Source organism: Chiloscyllium plagiosum, unplaced genomic scaffold (assembly GCF_037043375.1).
Source record: "Chiloscyllium plagiosum isolate Xiang-an unplaced genomic scaffold, Cpla_swu_hap1 HiC_scaffold_27, whole genome shotgun sequence".
Taxonomy (NCBI): Eukaryota; Metazoa; Chordata; class Chondrichthyes; order Orectolobiformes; family Hemiscylliidae; genus Chiloscyllium; species Chiloscyllium plagiosum.
The window spans coordinates 6,038,910-6,059,444 of NW_028270165.1; the positions used below are offsets into that span (position 1 = coordinate 6,038,910).

The 20,535-nt window shown below is 46.5% G+C and overlaps 1 protein-coding gene across 1 annotated transcript in view; it reads right to left on the reverse strand.

The window, feature by feature from the left end:
* LOC148142951 (uncharacterized) overlaps positions 1–20,535 on the reverse strand; it is a 93,694-nt gene that overhangs the window by 35,963 nt on the left and 37,196 nt on the right. The window contains 3 exon segments of the mRNA XM_087975766.1: positions 11,624–11,706; positions 15,166–15,470; positions 15,473–15,606. Coding sequence (XP_087831892.1) covers positions 11,624–11,706; positions 15,166–15,470; positions 15,473–15,606 — 522 coding nt within the window.

Here is a 20,535-nt window from a genome sequence, read left to right on the forward strand (position 1 = left end):
GGACTGCAATGATTTTTGACTGTAATTTTGTGAGGAGCAAAACGTTTTGGTTCCTGTGGAGTATGTTTTCAGCATCACTAGGACTGGATGAGACCCTACTGTTGCAGCACATTGTGTGGAGTCTGAAACAGTCAAACGGCCTAGATAGAGGAATTCACGGTGGGGAGAGGCTCCACACATGTCTGTGTGCGGTAGGAGCTTTGGCTATGGAGAATCCCGAGGAATCCTGCCCATTGGAGAAACGATGGAAGTGTGGTGACTGTGCGAAAGGTTTCCGTTTCCCATCTTGCCCTGGAGACGCATCGGCGCAGTCACACAGGGAAGAGGCCGTTCCCCTGCAGTGAGTGCAGGAAAGCCTTCAGCCATTACTCCGACCTGCTGAGACACCAGCTGGACCACCCTGGGGGAGAGGCCCTTCAGCTGCCCCGAGTGTGGGAAGGTCTTCAGCAATACCTCCTACTTGCTGACCCGCTGGCGGGTCCACACAGGGGAGAGGCCCTTCAGCTGTCCTGTATGTCGGAAAGCCTTCAGTAATTCTTCCTCCCTGCTGTGGCACAGGCGGGTCAACTCGGGGGAGAGGCCATTCACCTGCCCCAAGTGCGGGAAGGCCTTCAGCAATTCCTCTGACGAGCTGAAGCAAAAGTGGGTCCACGAAGAGGAGAGGCCCTTCCTCTGCCCTGAGTGCGGGAAGGAATTCATTCAGGTGGGCAATGTGCAGAGGCACCAGCAGGTCCATACCAGGGAGATGCCCTTCAGTTGCCCTGAGTGCAGGAAGGGCTTCACCCGCTCCTCCCACCTGCAGAGGCACCAGCGAGTTCACATGCTGTCGCAGGGTGATTGAAAGAGCGACGGCTGAGTGTCATTATCGACTGCACTATTAACCAAGTTCCGGGGATTCCCAGGTTCAAATCCTGCCGCTGCAGATGGCGGAATTAGAATTCGGTTAGAAATCTGGAGTTCCGAATCTAACGATGAAACAATTTTCAGGGGGATGGGCCTGGAGAAACTCCTATCTGATTCACTTACATCATTTTTGGGGAAGGATGCTGCCGTTGTGGGAATGGATTCACTCAGTTGTCCCAGCTGCATCCTTTACTCATCTGGCCTACACGTGACTCCAACCAAAGTAATGTAGTTGACTACACTGCCCCAACCTGGCAAATGAGCAGGGAGAAACTTACTTGGATACAGGATATGGGTTGAAATTGCTGTGTGAGGAAATACTTCCTATAGGTTGAGGCTGTACTAAGGATCCAATTACAAAGGGACAACTCAGTGGTGAGCAATATTAAAGAAAGATGGGGTGAGTACGTAGTGGAGTGTGTGCGCTTTGACCTTGAGCTGTTTTTTTTAAAAATAACTATTTTTTGTACGCGATTTTCCTGGGGGGGATCTGAAGCTGTAACAAAGTTGGGTCACAATAGAGGTCACCTGAACTTACAGCTGGGTTCAGGTTCTCATTGAAAGCTTTGAGCTCCAAGAGGTTTTTGTTTTAAAGCTGCTCATTTCTTTCTGCCTCCTGCACTAAGTTTCCAATGACGTGTATCAGAAGGAGCAGTGAATGAGTAGCTGGTATCGTTAGAAATGGTAAATTTTTCAAGAGCGCAGGCACTGCATCATGCCATTGTAACGTTTACTGGCAGCACCAGGAAGTCTGGGCTGGGTTCACTAGAAATGATGTGGAGGAGCTGGTGTTGGACTGGGGTGGATAAAGTTAAAAATCACACAACACCAGGTTAAAGTCCAACAGGTTTATTTGGAAGCACTAGCTTTTGAAGCGCTGCTCCTTCATCAGGTAGCTGCGGAGCAGGATCATCAGGCACAGATTTTATAGCAAAAAGATCACAGTGTCATGCAACTGATACGGCATATTGATCAAAACTAGATTGCGGATTAGTCTTATAAATTAATCTTATGTAAGTCTACAAGGTCACCCCTCAGACGCTATTCTTCCGTCTCCCCTCACCCAGGTAATTAAGAGACGTACCAGAGTTTGGTCCCTTCCTGAATTCAATCCAGTTGCGACAAGTGAACAGATCTCTTCTTCTTCCCCCCCCCCCCCCCCCCCCCCCCACCCCCGGATTCAGTCCAGTTGCTCCAACTGAACAAATTTCCCTCCGCCCCCCCTCCCATCCCCCGCTGGATTCAATCCAGTTGCTACAAGTGAACAGATTTTCCCCCGTCTCTTCTCGCAGGATGAAGAGTTAGCTAGACGGAGGGTCTGCGTTGTGATGTCATCAATGGATCGGCAGGCAGAGGCAGGCCTAAGGTTTGGGAGATGGAGCGAGACAAGGGGTTGGGCCAAGACAGTGGGCAGGGCGAGGCAGGCAGCAGAAACCCCCACCGCGCCTGCTACGGACGGCTGGCCTGCACTTCCCTGCACAGTTTGCAAAATTACCAACCTATCAAAGAATACCCACAGTGTGGAATAGGCCATTCAGCCCAAAGACTCCACATCAACTCTCCCAAGGGTAATCCACCCACACTCATTTCCCTATTGCTCTACATTTACCCCTGACTAATGCACCTAACCTGCACATCCCTGGACACTATTGTGTCTGAATTACCCGAATGAGGAGTGACAGTAGGATTGATTGGGATGGGGCAGTGGTTGAAATCTTTTCTGTTTTTATTTTTAAAATGCTCCTGAGTCCCACAAATAAATGCAACCAGTACAAGTATGCACATGCAATACTCCTCATTGTAGCTCCAACCCAGATTTGCATCTTCTGTTCCTCCTCCACCTTGGCTCCAGCACACTCTTCTTCCTTCCCTCACCTCATGGATGGTAAAGAAGGCATTTAGCACCATTGCCTTCACTGCTCACATCATTGAGTGTAGGAGTTCGGATATCATGTTAAGGTTGTACAGGATGTTGGTATGGCCACTTTCTGGGTACTGAGTATAGTTCTGGTGGCTCTGTGATAGGAAGAATACTAGTAGAGACGGTTCCGTAAAGATTTACCAGGATTTTGCCAGGACTGGAGGGTTTGAGGTATAAGGAAAGGTTGGGACTGTTTTCATTGGAGTGTTGGGGTTGAGGGGTGACCTTACTAAGATTTATAAAATCATGGAGAGTGGAGGTAAGGTGAATAGCAAAGAGCTCTTCCTTAAGACCATAAGACACAGGAGGGGAAGTAAGGCCATAAGTCCACTCCGCCATTTAATCATGGCTGATGTGCATATCAAATCGATTTACCCGCACTCTCCCCATAGCTGTTAATTCCTTGCGATACCAAGAATTTATCAATCTCTGCCTTGAAGACATTTAATGTCCTGGTCTCCACTGCACTCCACGGCAATGAATTCCACAGGCCCACCACTCAGTCTGAAGAAATGTTCGTCACTTGCATTCTAAATTGACCCCCTCTAATTATCAGGCTGTGTCCATGGGTGCAAGTCTCCCCACCTAATGGAAAAAAACTTACCAGCATCCACTCTTTCTAAGCCATGCACTATCTTGTAAGTTTCTAATAGATCTCCCCTCGACCTTCTAAACTCTAATGAATATAATTCCAGGATCCTCAGCTGTTCATTGTATGTTAGGCCTACGATATCAGGGATCATCTTGTGAATCTCCGCTGGACATGCTCCAGTGCCACTGTGTCCTTCCTCAGGTGTGGAGCCCAAAATTGGACACCGTATTCTAAATGGGGCCGAACCAGAGCTTTATAAAGTCTCAGTAGCACATCGCTGCTTTTACATTCCAACCCTCTTGAGATAAATGGCAACATTACATTGCTTTCTTAACCACTGACTCAATCTGCAAGCCAACCTTTAGACCAACAGTCCCAGATCCCTTTCTACTTTGGCTTTATGAATTTTCTCACTGTTTAGAAAATAGTCCATGCCTGTTTCTTTTTTTCAAAGTGCAAGACCTCACATTTGCTTACATTGAATTTCATCAGCTATTTCCTGGACCACTCTCCTAAACTGTCCAAATCTTTCTGCAGCCTCCCCACCTCCTCAGAACACCTGCCTGTCTGCCTAACTTTGTATCATCAGCGAACTTCGTGGGAATACCCCCAGTCCCTTTATCCAGATCATTAACATCTAAAGTGAACAGCTGCAGCCCCAACACTGAGCCCTGCGGGACACCACTTGTCACCGGCTGCTATTCTGAAAAAGAACCTTTTATCCCAACTCTCTGCCTTCTGCCAGGCAGCCAATGCTCAATCCATGCCAGTAGCTCACCTCTAACACCATGGGCCCTCACCTTACTCAGCAGCCTTCCATGAGGCACCTTATCAAAGGCCTTTTGGAAATCTAGGTAGGTGACATCCACTGGGTTTTCCAAGTCTAACTCACTTGTTAACTCTTCAAAGAATTCTAACAGGTTTGTCAGGCACGACCTCCACTTACTAAATCCATGCTGACTTATTGTAATCCAACCATGCACTTCCAAGAATTTAGAAATCTCATCCTTTACGATGGATTCTAGAATTTTACCTACAACTGAGGTTAGGCTAATCGGCGTATAATTTTCCATCTTTTGTCTTGATCCTTTCTTGAACAAAGGACTTACGACAGTGATTTTTCAATTGCCTGGGACTTTCCCTGACTCCAGTGACTTTTGAAAGATTACAACCAACATCTTTGCGAATTCTTCAGCCACCTCCCGCAGAACGCCAGGATGTAGCCATCAGAACCAGGAGATTTCTCAATCTTTAGACCTTTTAGCTTTTCCAGCACTTTCTCTTTTGTAATGGCGACCATACTCAACTCTGTTCCTTACCTCCTTAATTGTTAGGATATTACTCATGTCTTCCACTGTGAAAACTGATACAAAGTATTTATTAAGTTCTTCAGCTATTTCCTTATCGCTGTTGAAACTTTATTGCTGGAACAGCACAGCAGGTCAGGCAGCATCCAGGGAACAGGAGATTCGACGTTTCGGGCACAGGCCCTTCTTCAGGAATGAGCAGAGTGTGTTCAGCAGGAGAAGATAAAAGGTAGGGAGGAGGGACTTGGAGGAGGGGCGTTGGAAATGTGATAGGTGGAAAGAGGTCAAGGTGAGGGTGATAGGTCGGAGTAGGATGGAGGCGGAGAGGTCAAGAAGAAGACTGCAGGTCAGGAAGGCGGTGCCGGGCTGGTGGGATTCGGCTGAGACAAGGGGGGGGGGGGGGGGGGATGAAGAAACTGGTGAAGTCCAAGTTCATCCCCTGTGGTTGGAGGGTTCCCAGTCGGAAGATAAGACGCTCCTCCTCCGACCGTCGCGTTGTTGTGGTTTGGCGGTGGATGAGTCCAATGACCTGCATATCCTCGGTGGAGTGGGAGGGGGAGTTGAAATGCTGTGCTACAGGGTGGTTGGGTTGGTTCGTCCGGGTGGCCCAGAGGTGCTCTCTGAATCGCTCCGCAAGTAGGCGGCCTGTCTCCCCAATATAGAGGAGGCCACACCGGCTGCAGCGGATGCAGTAGATGATGTGGGTGGAGGTGCAGGTGAATCTGTGGCGGATATGGAAGTTTCCTTTGGGGCCTTGGAGAGAAGTGAGGGGGGAGGTGTGGGCGCAAGTGTTGCACCTCCTGCGGTTGCAAGGGAAGGTGCCGGGAGTGGAGGTTGGGTCGGTGGGGGGTGTGGATCTGACAAGGGAGTCGCGGAGGGAGTGGTCTCTACGGAAAGCTGATAGGGGAGGGGAGGGAAATATATCCTTGGTGCTGGGGTCTGTTTGGAGGTGGCGGAAGTGACGGCGGATGATGCGCTGTACATGGAGATTGGTGGGGTGGTAGGTGAGGACCAGTGGGGTTCTGTCCTGGTGGCGGTTGGAGGGGCGGGGCTCAAGGGCGAAGGAGCGGGAAGTGGAGGAGATGCGGTGGAGGGCACCGTCGACCACGTCGGGGGGGAAATTGCGGTCCTTGAAGAAGGAGGCCATCTGTGTTGTATGTATTTTGAACTGGTCCTCCTGGGAGCAGATGCGGCGGAGACGAAGGAATTGGGAGAATGGGATGGCGTTTTTACAGGGGGCAGGATGGGAGGAGGTGTAGTCCAGGTAGCTGTGGGAGTCGGTTGGTTTGTAGTAGATGTCCGTGTTGATTCGGTCGCCTGAGATAGAAACAGAAAGGTCTAGGAAGGGGAGGGAGGAGTCCGAGACTGTCCAGGTGAATTTGAGGTCGGGGTGGACAGTCTCGGACCATTACATCCAATTTTGCCTTCTCTCTTTCAAACTGCACACTGAACTCTACCATATTATAACTGCTGCCTCCTAAGTGTTCCTTTGCTTTAAGATATTTTTATAAAGTCTGGCTCATTACATAGCACTACGAATTGAAATATGCTCAGTTCGGCCACAGTTGAGGACAGTGTGTAAGGGGCAAATGGCCTATTCCTAGTCTTGTGAAATTGGTTCTGGCTCTGTAGAAATAGAACCATATAGTTGTACAGCACAAAAACAACCCTTCAGTATATGATGACCAGATAGCCTAAATTAATCTAGTCCTGTTTGCCAGCACTTTGTCCATATCCCTCTAAAACTTCCTATTCATATACTTATCCAGATGCCTTTTAAATGTTGTATTTGTACCAGCCTCCACCATTTTTCCTGGCAGCTCATTCAGTTCACACACCAACCTATATGTGAAAAAGTTGCCCCTTGAGGCCCTTTTAAATCTTTCCCCTCTTGTACTGGACTCCTCCACCCCAGGGAAAAAACCTTATCTTTTTGTCCTATCCATGCCTGTCGTGATCTTACAAGCCTCCATCAGGTCACCCCTCAGCCTCTGGTGCTCCAGTGAAAACGGCCCCAGCCAATATAGCCTCTCCCTGGAGCTCAAACCCTCCAACCCTAGCAACATTCTTATAAATAATTTCTGAACTCTTTTAAGTTTCACAACATCCTTCTTGTTTAGTGAGTAATAGGCTGTGAACAATCTATTTTGTTCAGGTCGTAAGAGGGAGCTTTTCTTGAGGTGAACTAACTTTCACACTTTTTTTTCTAATCCATGGGATCCTTTTAAATTTTTCCCCTCTCACCCTAAACCTGTGCCCTCTAGTTTGGGATTCCCCTCCCCTGGGGAGGAGAAAAGCAAGGAGAATGAGAAGTGCAACCACAGGGAAAAGAAATTGTGGCTCCTGCCTTTTTATTGGCAATTGGATACAAAAGCTGTCAATAACAACCGGCGCCGACCGCCATTGGTCAGATGGAGTAGGTGCGCTCTGATTGGACGGGGCGTGGATGACGCGCGTCACAGAAGGAGGAGACAGAAAGAAGAGAAAAACAAAGATGGCGGCGCGAGGCTGCGGTTTTCTCATCGACTCAGCGGGCGGTTTCTGACGGAGGGAGGGGGGCAGACAGGCACCGTTTACCTCAGAAAATACCTTTAAAATACATTTCAAATTAAAGCCGGAACTTTTCAAACAAAAGTTGTGAAGAAAAGGAGACAGTCCCCGGTGGGGTTTATTGTTTATTTGCGTATAATTCCCGGGGAGGGGGAGGTGACGGTTACCGGGTGAACGAGAAAACAAATTAAAAATGTCGGCGGTGGAGGAGAGAGAGCCGGCGCCCGCGGCTTCTTCGGCGGCGGGAGGTGGAGGAGCGGCGGCGGCGGGGGGTAAAGTCCGGCGGAACACAAGCTGGAGGAGAGGCTGCACTCGGTGCTGTGCTGGACCGTGAGCCTGGAGCTACCCGCGGCTTCACTCTACCAGGTACCGGGCTGGGCTGAGGGGGAACCCGGGGGATAAGGCGGATCGCCATTAGCCTGGAGCCACAATCACTCCCATTCCTCAAACAAACATAATTTCTATTAGAATCACCATCTAATCCTCCATACACCTTCTATAATCCATGTAGGAGAGCAGGCTGTACCATCTGACTGAACTGTTCCGATATTCAATTGTGTATAATGTATAGATATCTTTTTTTATAAAATATACAATGTTATTTAACACGAGATATGAAATACTGTCATCATGGGATTTGCAGCACTTCACAGCGCTGTAGAAGGTCACAGGCAATATTGTGTACGAGAGCCTGTGTAAACCTCTATGGTTATGTTTTATAAATGTGATTTGAGGTAATTGCACGTAAAATGGGTCGGATTGTGTGTGTGTGTGTATGTAGGTATGTTATTTAGATCCTGGGGTTTTATCTTGCCCAGTGATGATTTGGCTGTGGAGGGAGGGGAGTGAGGGTACTAATTAATCTTTCTACCAAATCCATCATTTTGTTGAAGAGCTTCATTTCTTTGCGATTGTCATCTTCCAAAGAATCAACCTACCCAGTATTTAAATGGACATGTGCACATGTATAGTTGTATATGAATGCTGGAAATCTCTTTTTTTTAAAAAAAATTCTTTACTTTATTTCCTGTTCTCCATGCATGGCGAATTGGACGTCTTTGATTTCTTTTTCTTGCAAGTGTTGTGAAAAGTAGTCTGATCATGTAAAAGTCGACCCTAGTTCTTCATAGACAACAGACCCATGTTTGTGAGACAGTGTGATGGCCGTCATGTTCCACTCCAGCTCTGCAGTCTGTCGGTTGTTCAGCTCTGTTCCTGTCTTCCAGTGCGTTGTCTGTATGCTCCACTGTTTTCAGAATTACCATAATTGTTTTTGCTTTATTCATCAGTTGAGCGTCTGCTTATGATACGGTATGAATCTTGACAGGCATGAATTTCAGCCCCTCAAGTAGTATCCAAGTAACAGTCGACCCCCTAAATTTAACCTTAAAAAGTAGTCAAAAATTTTACTATTATTTGAGTATATATGATATAAATGAATTAATGTTCATTGCTTCTTCGCTTTACGCTATTTTGCCTTATGAAAGGTTTCATAGGAACGCTCCACTTTTGGATAGTGGGGAAAACCTGCATCAGTACAACAAGCCATTCTTATTTGGTTTAGGCACCCCTGTCAAGCCTGTGCCAATTCTTAATTCTCACTTGGACCTGCTATTTATTGCCCATGTGCGGTTTCTATCCTTCTGTTCATCTCGCATTCATGTGTCTATCAAGATACACCTTAAACGTTGCTAAGATGCCTCCTTCCACCACCCATCACCCCTCTGTGTGAAAAACCTTCCCCTCCACTTCTCCTGTAGACTGCCCTCCTCGTGCCTTGAACCTGTGCCCTTTTGTTGTTGATATTTTCACTCTGGGGAATAAAAAAACCTCTGAGTAACATAGAATCCCTAGTGTGGAAAAGACCATTCGGCGCAACATGTGCACACTGACCCTCTGAAGAGTAACTGACACAGACTTATTCACCTACTCCTATTACGCAACATTAGCCCTTGACTAAAGCACCCTCTCCCAGAGCATCCACGTCCTTCTGATAGCATGGTGACCAGAACTGCATACAATATTCCGAATGTGGTTGAAATAAATAGCTGTAATGTAACTTGCCAACTCTCACACCCAGGAAAGGCAAGCGTCCTATGTGCCTTCTTGACCACCATACCCACCTCTGTTTCCACTTCCAGATCCCTCTGCATGCCAGTGCTCCTAAGAGTTCTGTCATTTATTGTACAGTTCTTGTATTTCTTTCTCCCTTGTGGCTGTATCCAGCTTCCCTTTAATTCTACTCCCTCTTCATCTCTTTGCCCACTCATCACCTCTCCACACATCAGCATATGATAAGACCATAGGAGCTGAAATTAGGCCATTCATCCCATTGAGTCAACTCCACCATTCAATCGTGCTGTTAACTTTCTCAAGCCCATTCGTCCCGGAACCCTTGATCCCCTTGATCCTCTTGATACTCAAGAACATTTCTGTCTCCATCTTAAATCTGCTCAATGACCTGACCTCCACAGCCTTCTGTGGCTGTGAATTCCATAGATACACCACTCTCTGGCTGAAGAAGGCTTTCCTTATCTCCCAACTAAAGGGTCTTCCTTTTCTTCTTAAGTCTGTACTCTCGGGTCCTACTTTGTCCTAACAATGGAAACATCTTCCCAACATCCACTCTGTCCAGGCCGTTCAATATCCTGTAGGTTTCAATTGTAACCCCCCTCATCCTTCTAAACTCCATATAGTCCCAGAGTCCTCAAAAGTTCCTCATATGTTAAATGTTTCATTCCTGGGACCATTCTCGTGAACCTCCTCTCAACACCCTCCTGGGCCAATACATCCTTGCTAATAGGAGGCTCAAAACTGCTCACAATGCTGCAAATGTGGCCTGACCAGAGCCTTATAGAGTCTCAGAAGTACATCCCTGCTTTTGTATTCAAGTCCTGTCAAAATAAATGCCATTATTGCATTTGCCTTCCTAACTACTGACTCAACCTGCAAGTTTACTTGGAGAAAATCCTGGACTTGAACTCCCAAGTCTCTTTGCACTTCAGATTTCTGTATTTTCTTCCCATAATCCTTCTGTTCCAACCGTGACTGTCTGGTGTCAGGGCAGCACTAGTGATTTCCTGACATGTGGATTGTATTTGGGGATACCAAGGAATGTCAGGAACTGCGAGTATCTCAGGAGCAGTCGTTATTCCTGGAAGAGGCAGACAGGAATGTGGTGTGGTCCTGTAAACTCCAGAACTTTGATAACTTCATGAGTCAGCAATAACGCTTTCTGGACCAAGAAACGAAAAGGTCAATGAGAAAATGCCAGAAGGGAGTTAACAAATAACATACATTAACTATCGCTGGGAAGAAGGAGGCAAAACCATGAGCTGTTTCTTTGGACAGATGAGATAATGGTGTTTAATAACTGTGTGACAAAAGGACAATTAATTCTGCTTGTAGAAGGAAGGCCTTGGTGTAGAGGGCATACAAGGAGCAGGAAAATCAACATTTCGGGCAAAAGCCCTTCATCAGGAATCCTGTATTCCTGATGAAGGGCTTTTGCTCGAAATGTCAATTTTTCCTGCTCCTTGAATGCTGTCTGAACTGCTGTGCTTTTCCAGCACCACTCTAATCTCGACTCTGGTTTCCAGCATCTGCAGTCATTGTTTTTACCTTGGCGTAAAGGGGTTAATTGCAGGACAGGCTGTTTCAAACAGGTGGAAAACCCTCAAGGATAAGAAGGTAAGCTACAGACCTGAGGTCTCCAGAAGTGTGGGGAGATGGTGTTAGAATCTAAAGAAACGTTACACCACAAATCTGAAAGTAACGGAACTCCACCAGAATTCAACTCCAGAACGTTTCAGCTGCAGTGCTTGGAAGAACAACCCTGCATCAAACCCCTGTAAACTTCCAGAGATGGGCACTGTTGGTAGAAACAATGTTAAATTCCGCCATCATTTGGGTGATAGCCAAGATTTGGGGGGTGAGGGTGAACTTGGTTACTTGAGGGGTTTTATATTTTGGTTCCTACCTACAATAAAGTGCAAATTATGATTCAACAGTTGGTTGTCTGTGCAGTTTCTGAGTCAGTATTCAAATTAAAGCGATTCACCCACAATCAGAGTGAGAGGCTAGGATTAATAATGACTCCTTTGCATTCAGCAGGACGGCACGTCAATACTGTTATAAAGCGAATGCTGAATCCCCTCCCCTCTGAGATCTCAAACCGAAACACCAAAAGAGGAGCGCATTGCCCTATAATCAGAAAATTAGTGTGAAAAGTAGTGTCATCTGCTCTAGTCTTAAAAACAAAAATAAATCCCTGACACTTTAAAAATCAACAAAAAGCAATTTACATATCCAACTTGAATGGTGAACAACTGAACTAAACTATTAACAAACCTAATAAATCCCTTCGAACTACTGACGATTCTGGCATGAAACAGGATTTTTGTCATATGCTGTTCCAGTAAATACAAGACCCACTAAAACAACAAGAAATAGAATTTAGTCTCTCAGATTACATCTTCCAGAATATTCTAAGCATCCTTCTATTGAATCTTTTGTCAGGAATGCCTCCTGCAATTCCTGCTCTTCTGGTTTTTTTGTAAATGATGCTGTCTCATTCACAGCTGACTGTCAGAGCTGATGTCTCTCTCTAGTGCTGAGGACTCTTAGCTCTAGCAATGGGGAGTTAGTTCTGGGTTCTGTCCAACTGTCCCCTTCTTTTATACCCTTGATGCCATATTGAGTTTTTACAATAGGACTGGTCCTCTGTTGTCAAAACCATCAGATTTAAATTTAATAGATATTGGGAGCCAAAGGACCGGATTTAAATTGATTGGCTAAATTGAAAAGTCATTATCTTGGCCTGTTAACTGTACAACCTTGTGATAGAAATGTTTCTGTTTGTGTGCTCTCTGTTGTGATGATGTTACTCCTTTAAGAAGATTATGTCATCTTGATTTTTTTTCCCCAAGAGGGGTTGTAAAAGGCAGAGGGTCCGATTCGACTGGGGCTAAGGGACTTCACTAATGGCCAACAGATGTTGGCAAAGGCAACAATCGGAAAAAGGTTTGAGATTTTTTTTTCTGAATCACTTCTACAGCGAAACAGTCTGTAAGGTCACCCCTCAGCCTCTGACCCTCCAGGGAAAATAGACTGGGGCTATTTCAGCCTCTTGCAACAGCTCAAACCCTCCAACCCTGGCAGTATCTTTGTAAATCTTTTCAGAACCCTTTCATGTTTCACAACTTGTTACAAACATGTCGACTAATTCAGAGAAGCCTCTCAATTACAGCTGTAAATAGAGAAAGTGTGTTTAATCATGAGTCATGAATAAAGGCTGTATTAATCTTTTATTGTGAAGTTTTACTCCTACATCTCCAAACAGAGCATACAAACCTGGTCAGAGGGGAGTGATTGAAAAAATATGTGGGGCAAAAAATTTAGTGTGGCTTGTGTATGGAATGAGCTGCCAGTGGAAGTGGTTGAGGTAGGTACATTAACAACATTTAAAAGACATTTGGTCAAACACATGGAGAGGAAAGGCTTAGAAGGATAGTGGCCAAGTGCAGGGAAATGGGGTTACTGTTGATGGACATTTTGGTCGGCATGGACCAGTTTGGGCCGATGGGCCTGTCTCCGTGCTGTAGCACTGACTCGTGTCTCTTTGTCTCTCCAACAGTTTTGAGTTTTCAGATGAGCATCTCACTTAATCTCACAGAATAAAATCCGATCTCATTAGTCAACTCTGCTGTGGAAGTGCTGGTGTTGGTTCGGGCTGGACAAGGTCAGAAGTCAAATGGCACCAGGTTAGAGTCCAACAGGTTTATTTGAACTCAAGATTTCAGAGCACTGCTCCTTTGTCGGTGATGTGATGAAGCAGCAGCATTGAAGAAGGAGCAATGCTCCTAAAGCTTGTAATTTCAAATAAACCTGTTGGTCTCTAAGCTGGTGTTGTGTGATTTCTGATATCTTCAGCTGTGGGTTTGTGTCGAACTTAATGGGATATTTTGTCCAACTCGGCATTTTTAAACAGTATCACTTGGAGGATTCACTTGAAACCTTTCAAGAGGTGAGTTCAACAAGACTGAACTATTCAAAGTTACTTGGACTCAATTTTAAAACTTACATCAGGACCGGTCGACATAGAGATGTACAGCACGGAAACAGACCCTTCGGTCCAACTCATCGACGCTGACAAGACATCCTAAATTAATTTGGTTCCATTTGTCAGTATTTGGCCCATTATCTTTCTGAACCCTTCCTGTTCATGTCCGAAACCAGATGCCTTCTCAGTGGTATAATTGTACCAGCCTCCACTTTCTCTGGAAACTCATTCCATACATGCACTACCCTCTGCGTGAAAACATTGCCCCTTACGTCCCTTTTAAATCTCTCACCCAGCCAAATAGCCTCTCCCTGCAGCTCAAACCCTCCAACCCCCGGCAACATCCTGGTAAATTGTTTCTGATACGGAAGTCAATGTTTTGGGAAGAATCCTTCTTCAGTCCTGAAGGAGGGTTAATACCCGAAATGCTAACTTCACCTCCTAATGCTACTTGGCTTGCTGCGTTCTCCCAGCCTCCTGCTTGCCTACTTTGGATTCCAGCAACCGCAATTATTTTTTGTTTCTAACAAATGGTGGAGCAGACTCAATGGGCTGAATGGCCTCATGTCTGCTCCAGTGGTCTTGTGGTCTTAGGTTTCTGCGGATTCTTAGGAACGTGCAGTCCCAGACTCCGAGTAATGTCGCCCACTGGAAGCAAAGTTTATGGAATCACAGAATCCCTACAGAATGTAAACAGGCCTTTTGGACCAACAAGGCAACACCAACCCTCCGTACAGTTACCCACCCAGACCTATTCTCTTAACCCTATTACTTTACATTTACTTGGAGAAAGTGAGGACTGCAGATGCTGGAGATCAGAGTCAAGAATGTGGTGCTGGAAAAGCACAGCAGATCAGGCAGCATCCGAAGACCAGGAGAATCCTGATGAAGGACTTATGCCCAAAACGTCGATTCTCCTGCGCCTCAGATGCTGCCTGACAGGCTATGCTTTTCCAGCACCACACTTTTGACCAGTCTACATTTACCCCTGACTACTGCACCACACTTACACATCCCTGAACACTATGGACAATTTAGCTAGGCTAACTCACCCTAACTTGTACATCTTTGTATTGTGGGAGCAAAACCGGAACACCCGGAGGAAACCCATGCAGACACGGGAGAATCAAACAGTAGATTCAAACCCGAATCCATGGCTCTATGAGGCAGCTGTGCTAACCACTGAGCCACCATGTCGCCCCGAGCCACTTTAGAGTTGCACTTGGGGGTGCAAGGCAGTGTGCAGTCCAGAAATTTTTAAAAGCCCACCAACTTTCCCACTGCACCCATTGTCAGAGTGGGGCACAAGGTTTAATCCACAGTAGCGTCACTGGCAGTATCCGATTGTTGGGAGCACTGGTGCCCCCACTGGTGTCTTCGCAGGTTGCTGGAAAATGTGAACCTCTTGCCACACTCAGGGCAGCTGAATGGCCTCTCCCCTCTATGGACCCGCTGGTGGGTCAGCAGAGCAGAAGAATTGCTGAAGCCCTTCCTGCACTCAGGACAGTAGAACGGCCACTCTCCCATGTGGACCCGCTGGTGGGTCAGTAGGTGGGAGGAGCAGTTAAAGTGTTTCTCGCACTCTGGGCAGGAGAACAGCTTCTCCCCAGTGTGGACCCGCTGATGCCTCGGCAGGTGGGAGGAATTGCTGAAAGCCTTCCCGCACTTGCGACAGCTGAAGGGCCTTTTCCCCCGTGTGGACCCGCCGGTGGGCCACGAGGTTGGAGGAGACCGCAAAGCCCTTCCTGCACACTGAGCAGGAGAATGGCTTCTTCCCAGTATGGACCCGCCGGTGGGTCAGCAGTTGGGAGGGCTGGGGAAAATTCTTCCCACACTCAGGGCAGGCAAATGGCCTCTCCCCAGTGTGGACCTGCTGGTGTGTCAGCAGGGAGGAGGAACTGCTGAAGCCCTTCCCACATTCAGGGCAGGGGAACGGCTTCTTGCCTGTGTGGACCCACTGGTGCCTCAGCAGGGCAGAGGAATCGCTAAAGGCCTTCCCGCACTCGGGGCAACTGAATGGCCGCTCCCCCGTGTGGACCCGCTGGTGCTTCAGCAGGTCAGAGGATTTGCTGAAGGCCTTCCCACAATCAGAGCAGGGGAAGGGCCTCTCTCCGGTGTGGACACGCTGATGCGCCACAAGTGGGAGGAGTGGGTGAAGCTGTTCCCGCACTCGGGGCAGGTGAATGGTCTCTCCCCAGTGTGGACTCGGCGGTGGTCCAGCAGGTGGCAAGAGCGGATAAATCCCTTCCCACACTCTGGGCAGGAGAACGGCCTCTCCCTGGTGTGACTGCCCTGATGAATTTCCAGGGCAGATGGGACACTGAAGCCTTTCCCGCAGTCACCACACTTCCACGGTTTCTCCATGGGGCGAGATTCCTCTGGTTTCTCCATGGCCAAAGCTTCAGCTGCACACAAACACATGTACAAACCCTCCCTGCCGTGAATTCCTCTTTCCAGGCTGTATAATTGTGACAGGCTGCACATTCAATGCGCTGCTACAGTAGCGTCTCTCATCCAGCTCCACTGATGCTGAAAGCGTACTGAAACAGAAACCAAAGAATTTTGCTCCTTCTCACAGAATCATAGTCAAAAATCGTTACAGTCTCAATGGATTGATTGACTGTCTGTCATTGACATGAAAATGAGGACTGCAGACGCTGGAGAGTCAGTCAAAATGTGTGGTGCTGGAAATACACAGCAGGTCAGGCAGCATCCAAGGAGCAGGAGAGTTGCTGTTTCGGGCATAAGCCCTTCAACTACTGAATTTGAAACTTCAGTCTTCAAATCTTCAAATGCACTGGAAAAAACAGATTATGAAAGTCATCACTGTCAGTCAGGGTAGAAATTCAGAACAAGCAATTCGACTTTATGCGGAACATTCTTTTCTTTTGTAATTCCATGAAATTGAAAGCACCATTACCCTACTCTGATTGCTCTACATTTACACCTGATTAATGCATCTAACCTACACATCCTGGACACTATGGACAATTTAACATGGCTAATTCACCCAAACCTGCACATCTTTGGATAGTGGGAAGAAACAGGTGCACTGGAAGAAATCTGCCGCAAACACCAGACGGAGAATGTGCAATATTCACACAGACAACGGCTCTAAGGCTGGAATTGTATCTGGCTCTCTGGTGCCGTGAGGCAGCATCACTAACCACAGACACTGTACCTTCTTTTTCCAGTCCGCCACCAAGTCACTCAGCTTGAGCTCAAGCAAAGCACTACGTTTAATTTTCGCTTCACACACACTGAATTTCGGCCCGTCCCCACTTCCCCTACAGGAAATGCAAACAGCTGGGTGGTTGCCACATCGAATCCCGACAGTGCGGAATGAGGCCATTTGGCCCAACAACTCTCCATTTACTCCCGACTAATATACCTAACCCACACATCCCTGAACACTATGGGGCAATTGAGCATGGCCAATTCATCCTAACCTGTACATCTTTGGACTGTGGGAGGAAACCGGAGCATCTAGATGAAACCCACACAGCCACGGGGAGGACAATGTCTGTGTGGAGTTTGCACAGTCACCTGAAGCTGGAGTCAAATCCTTGTCCCTGGTGCTGTGAGGCAGCAGTGCTAACCACTGAGCCACGTGCTGCCCGTGTGTGCTGAAAGAGATGCAATGTGGAACTTTATTGACTGTACCGCACAGTGGATTGTTGAGTATGGTTGAATCTCAAAGGATCTGGAAAGAGGTAGCCAACATTTAGGAGTGCATTGCGACAGATGCTGGAATCATTCCTGAAAACAACAAATGCTGTAGATCACAGCTGGTCAGGCAGCGTCCACATAGAGAGAGCAAGCTAACATTTCAGGTCTTCTTTGAGATTTATAAAATCTTGCTGGATACAGAGAAGGTGAATGTCAGGAGTCATTTCCCTGGAATGAGGGATTTCAAGACTAGCGGACATATTTTTAAGGTGAGAACAGAAAGATTTAAAAACAAAATAAGGGGCAACATTTTTACACAGAGTGCTTCACGTGTGGAATGAATTTCCAAAGGAAGTGGTAGATGCGCTTACAGTCACAACATTTAAATGCCATTTGGATAAGTACATGAATAAGAAATATTCAGAGGGATATTGGGCCAAGCACATGTAGGTGGGACTAGTTTAATATGGGATTATGGTCAACATGGACTGGTTGGACCGAAGGATCTGTTTCCGTGCTGTGTGACTCTGACTGGATACAGTGGATGTGGGGAAGATGTTTCCACCAGTAGGAGAAACGAGGACCAGAGGACACAGGCTCAGGGTGAAGGAATGCCCTTCAGAACTGGGATGAGGAGGAATTTCTGCAGCCAGAGGATGGTGAATCTGTGGATCTCATTGCTGCAGAGCGCTGTGGAGGCCAAGTCATTGAGGGCATTTAAGACAGGGATAGATAGGTCTTTGATAAGTAAGGGGATCAAGGGTTACGAGGAGAAGGCAACAGAATGGGGTTGAGAAACATATCGGCCATGATCGACTGGTGGAGCATACTCAATGGGCCAAATGGCCTCATTCTGCTCCTGTATATTGTAGTCTTAAAACTGGGCAGATTACTGAAGTGGTTTTCATGAACAATTTCAGAGTCCTGAAGTAAAGTCATAGAGATGTACAGCACAGAAACAGACCCTTTAGTCCAACTCGTCCATGTCGACCAGTTATCCTAACCTAATCTCGTCCCATTTGCCAGGACTTGGCCGCTATCGCTCTAAACCCTTCCTATTCATATACCCATCCAGATGCCTTTTAAATGCCGTAATTGTACCATCCTCCATCACTTACTCTGACACTCGTTCCATACATGCACCACCCTCTGCATGAAACACTTATCCCTGAGGTGCCTTTTAAAATCTTTCCCCTCTCACTCTAAACCTATACCCTCTAGTTCTGGACTCCACAACCCTGGGAAAAGATCTTGTCTGTTTATAAAATCATGAGGATTATGGATAGAATAAACATGTGGAAGGTCACACCCACCCCCCCCCCCAAAAGCTTCCTCACTGTTCTATCTACCTGCGACTCTACTGTCAAGAAGCTATGAACCTGCACTCCAAGGTTTCTTTGATCAGCAACACTCCCTCGGACCTTACCTGATTTGCTTTTCCAAATGTAGTACCTCACATTTATCTAAATTAAACTCCATCTGCCATTCCTTAGCCCATTGGCCCATCGGATCAAGATCCCATTGTCATCTGAGGTAACCTTATTTGCTGTCCACTACACCTCCAATTTTGGTGTCATCTGCAAACTTACTAACTATACCTCTTATGCTCACATCCAAATCATTCATATGAATGATGAAAAGTAGTTGAACCAGCACCAATCCTTGTGGCACAACACTGGTCACAGGCCTCCAGTCTAAAAATCAACCCTTCACCACCACCCTCTGTCTTCTTCCTTCAAGCCAGATCTGTATCCAAATGGCTAGTTCTCCCTGTATTTCTCAAGATCTAATCTTGCTAACCAGTCTCTCATGAGGAACCTTGTTGAATGCCTTTCTGAAGTTCATGGAGATCATGTCGACTGCTCTGCCCTCGTCAATCCCTTGTTGCTTCTTCAAAAAATTCAATCAAGTTCGTGAGACATGATTTCTCACGCACAAAGCCATGCTGACTATCCCTAATCAATCCTTGCCTTTCCAAATACATGTAAATCCTGTCCCTCAGGATTACCTCCAACCACTTGCCCTCCGGCAATGTCAGGCTCACTGGTTGATAGTTCCCTGGCTTTTCCTTGCAATCTTTCTTAAATATTGGTACCACGTTAGACAACCTCCAGTCTTTCATCACCTCACTTGTAACTATCGATGGGACAAATACCTCAGCAAGGGACCCAGCAATCACTTCTCTAACTTCCCACAGAGTTCTAGGGTATAACTGATCAGGTTCTGGGGATTTATCCACTTGCATGCATTTCAAGACATCCAGCACCACCTCCTTTGTAGTATGGACATTTTTACATTTTTCAAGATATCATCATCTGTTTCCACACATTCTATTTCTTCCATGTCCTTCCCTACAGTAAACACTGATGCAAAATACTAGTTTATTATCTCCCCCAACTCCTGCAGCTCCACACAGAGACTGTCTTGCTGATCTTTGAGGGGCCCTGTTCTCTCCCTAGTTACCCTTTTCTCCTTAATGTATTTATAAAAACCCTTTGGATTTTCCTTAACTCTTCTTGTCGAAGCTATCTCATGTTCCCTTTTTGCCCTCCTGAGTTTACTCTTAAGTATACTCCAACTGCCTTTATACTGTCAGGATTCACTCGATCTCTCCTGTCTTTACTTGTCATATGCTTCCTTCTTTTTCTGAACCAAAAGCTCAATTCCTCCAGTCATTCAGCATTCACTACACCTACCAGCCTCCCCTTTCACCCTCGGTTCTAGATGAGAGTGGTGCTGGAAAAACAGCAGTTCAGGCAGCATCCGAGGAGCAGGAAAATTGATGTTTTGGGCAAAAGCCCTTCATCTAATCTAGAATCTGGTTTCCAGCAGTCCTTGTTTTTACCTAGTTTTTCCCCTTTCACCCTAACAGGAATATACTGTCTCTGGACTCTCAGTTTCTTATTTTTGAAGGCTTCCCATTTTCTAGCCATCCCTTTACCTGCGAACATCTACTCCCAGTTAGCTTTTGGAAGATCTTGCCTAATACCAAGTTAGCCATCCTCCAATTTAGATCTGGTCTATACTTTATCTTCACTCTTTTATAGCTCATAGAATTATGGTCACTGTCCCCAAAGTGCTCCTCCACTGACAGCTCAGTCACCTGCTCTGCCTTATTTCCCAAGAGGAGGTCACGGTTTGCACCTTCACTAGTCAGAACATCCACTTACTGAATCAGAAAATTTTCTTGTACACATTTAAATTCCTCCTTAGCTCTACTTGTCGAAGCTATCTCATGTTCCCTTTTTGCCCTCCTGAGTTTACTCTTAAGTATACTCCAACTGCCTTTGTACTGCCTTTAAACACTATGGCAGTCCCAGTCTATGTTGGTAAAGTTAAAATCCCTGACCATAACCACCCTATTATTATTACAGATAACTGAAATCTCCTTACAATTTTTTTCTCAATTTCCCTCTGACTATTAGGGAGTCTGTAATAAAATCCCAATAAGGTGATCATCCCTTTTCTTATTTCTCAGTTCCACCCAAATAAGCTTCCTGCATGTATTCCCAGGAATATCCTCCCTAAGCAC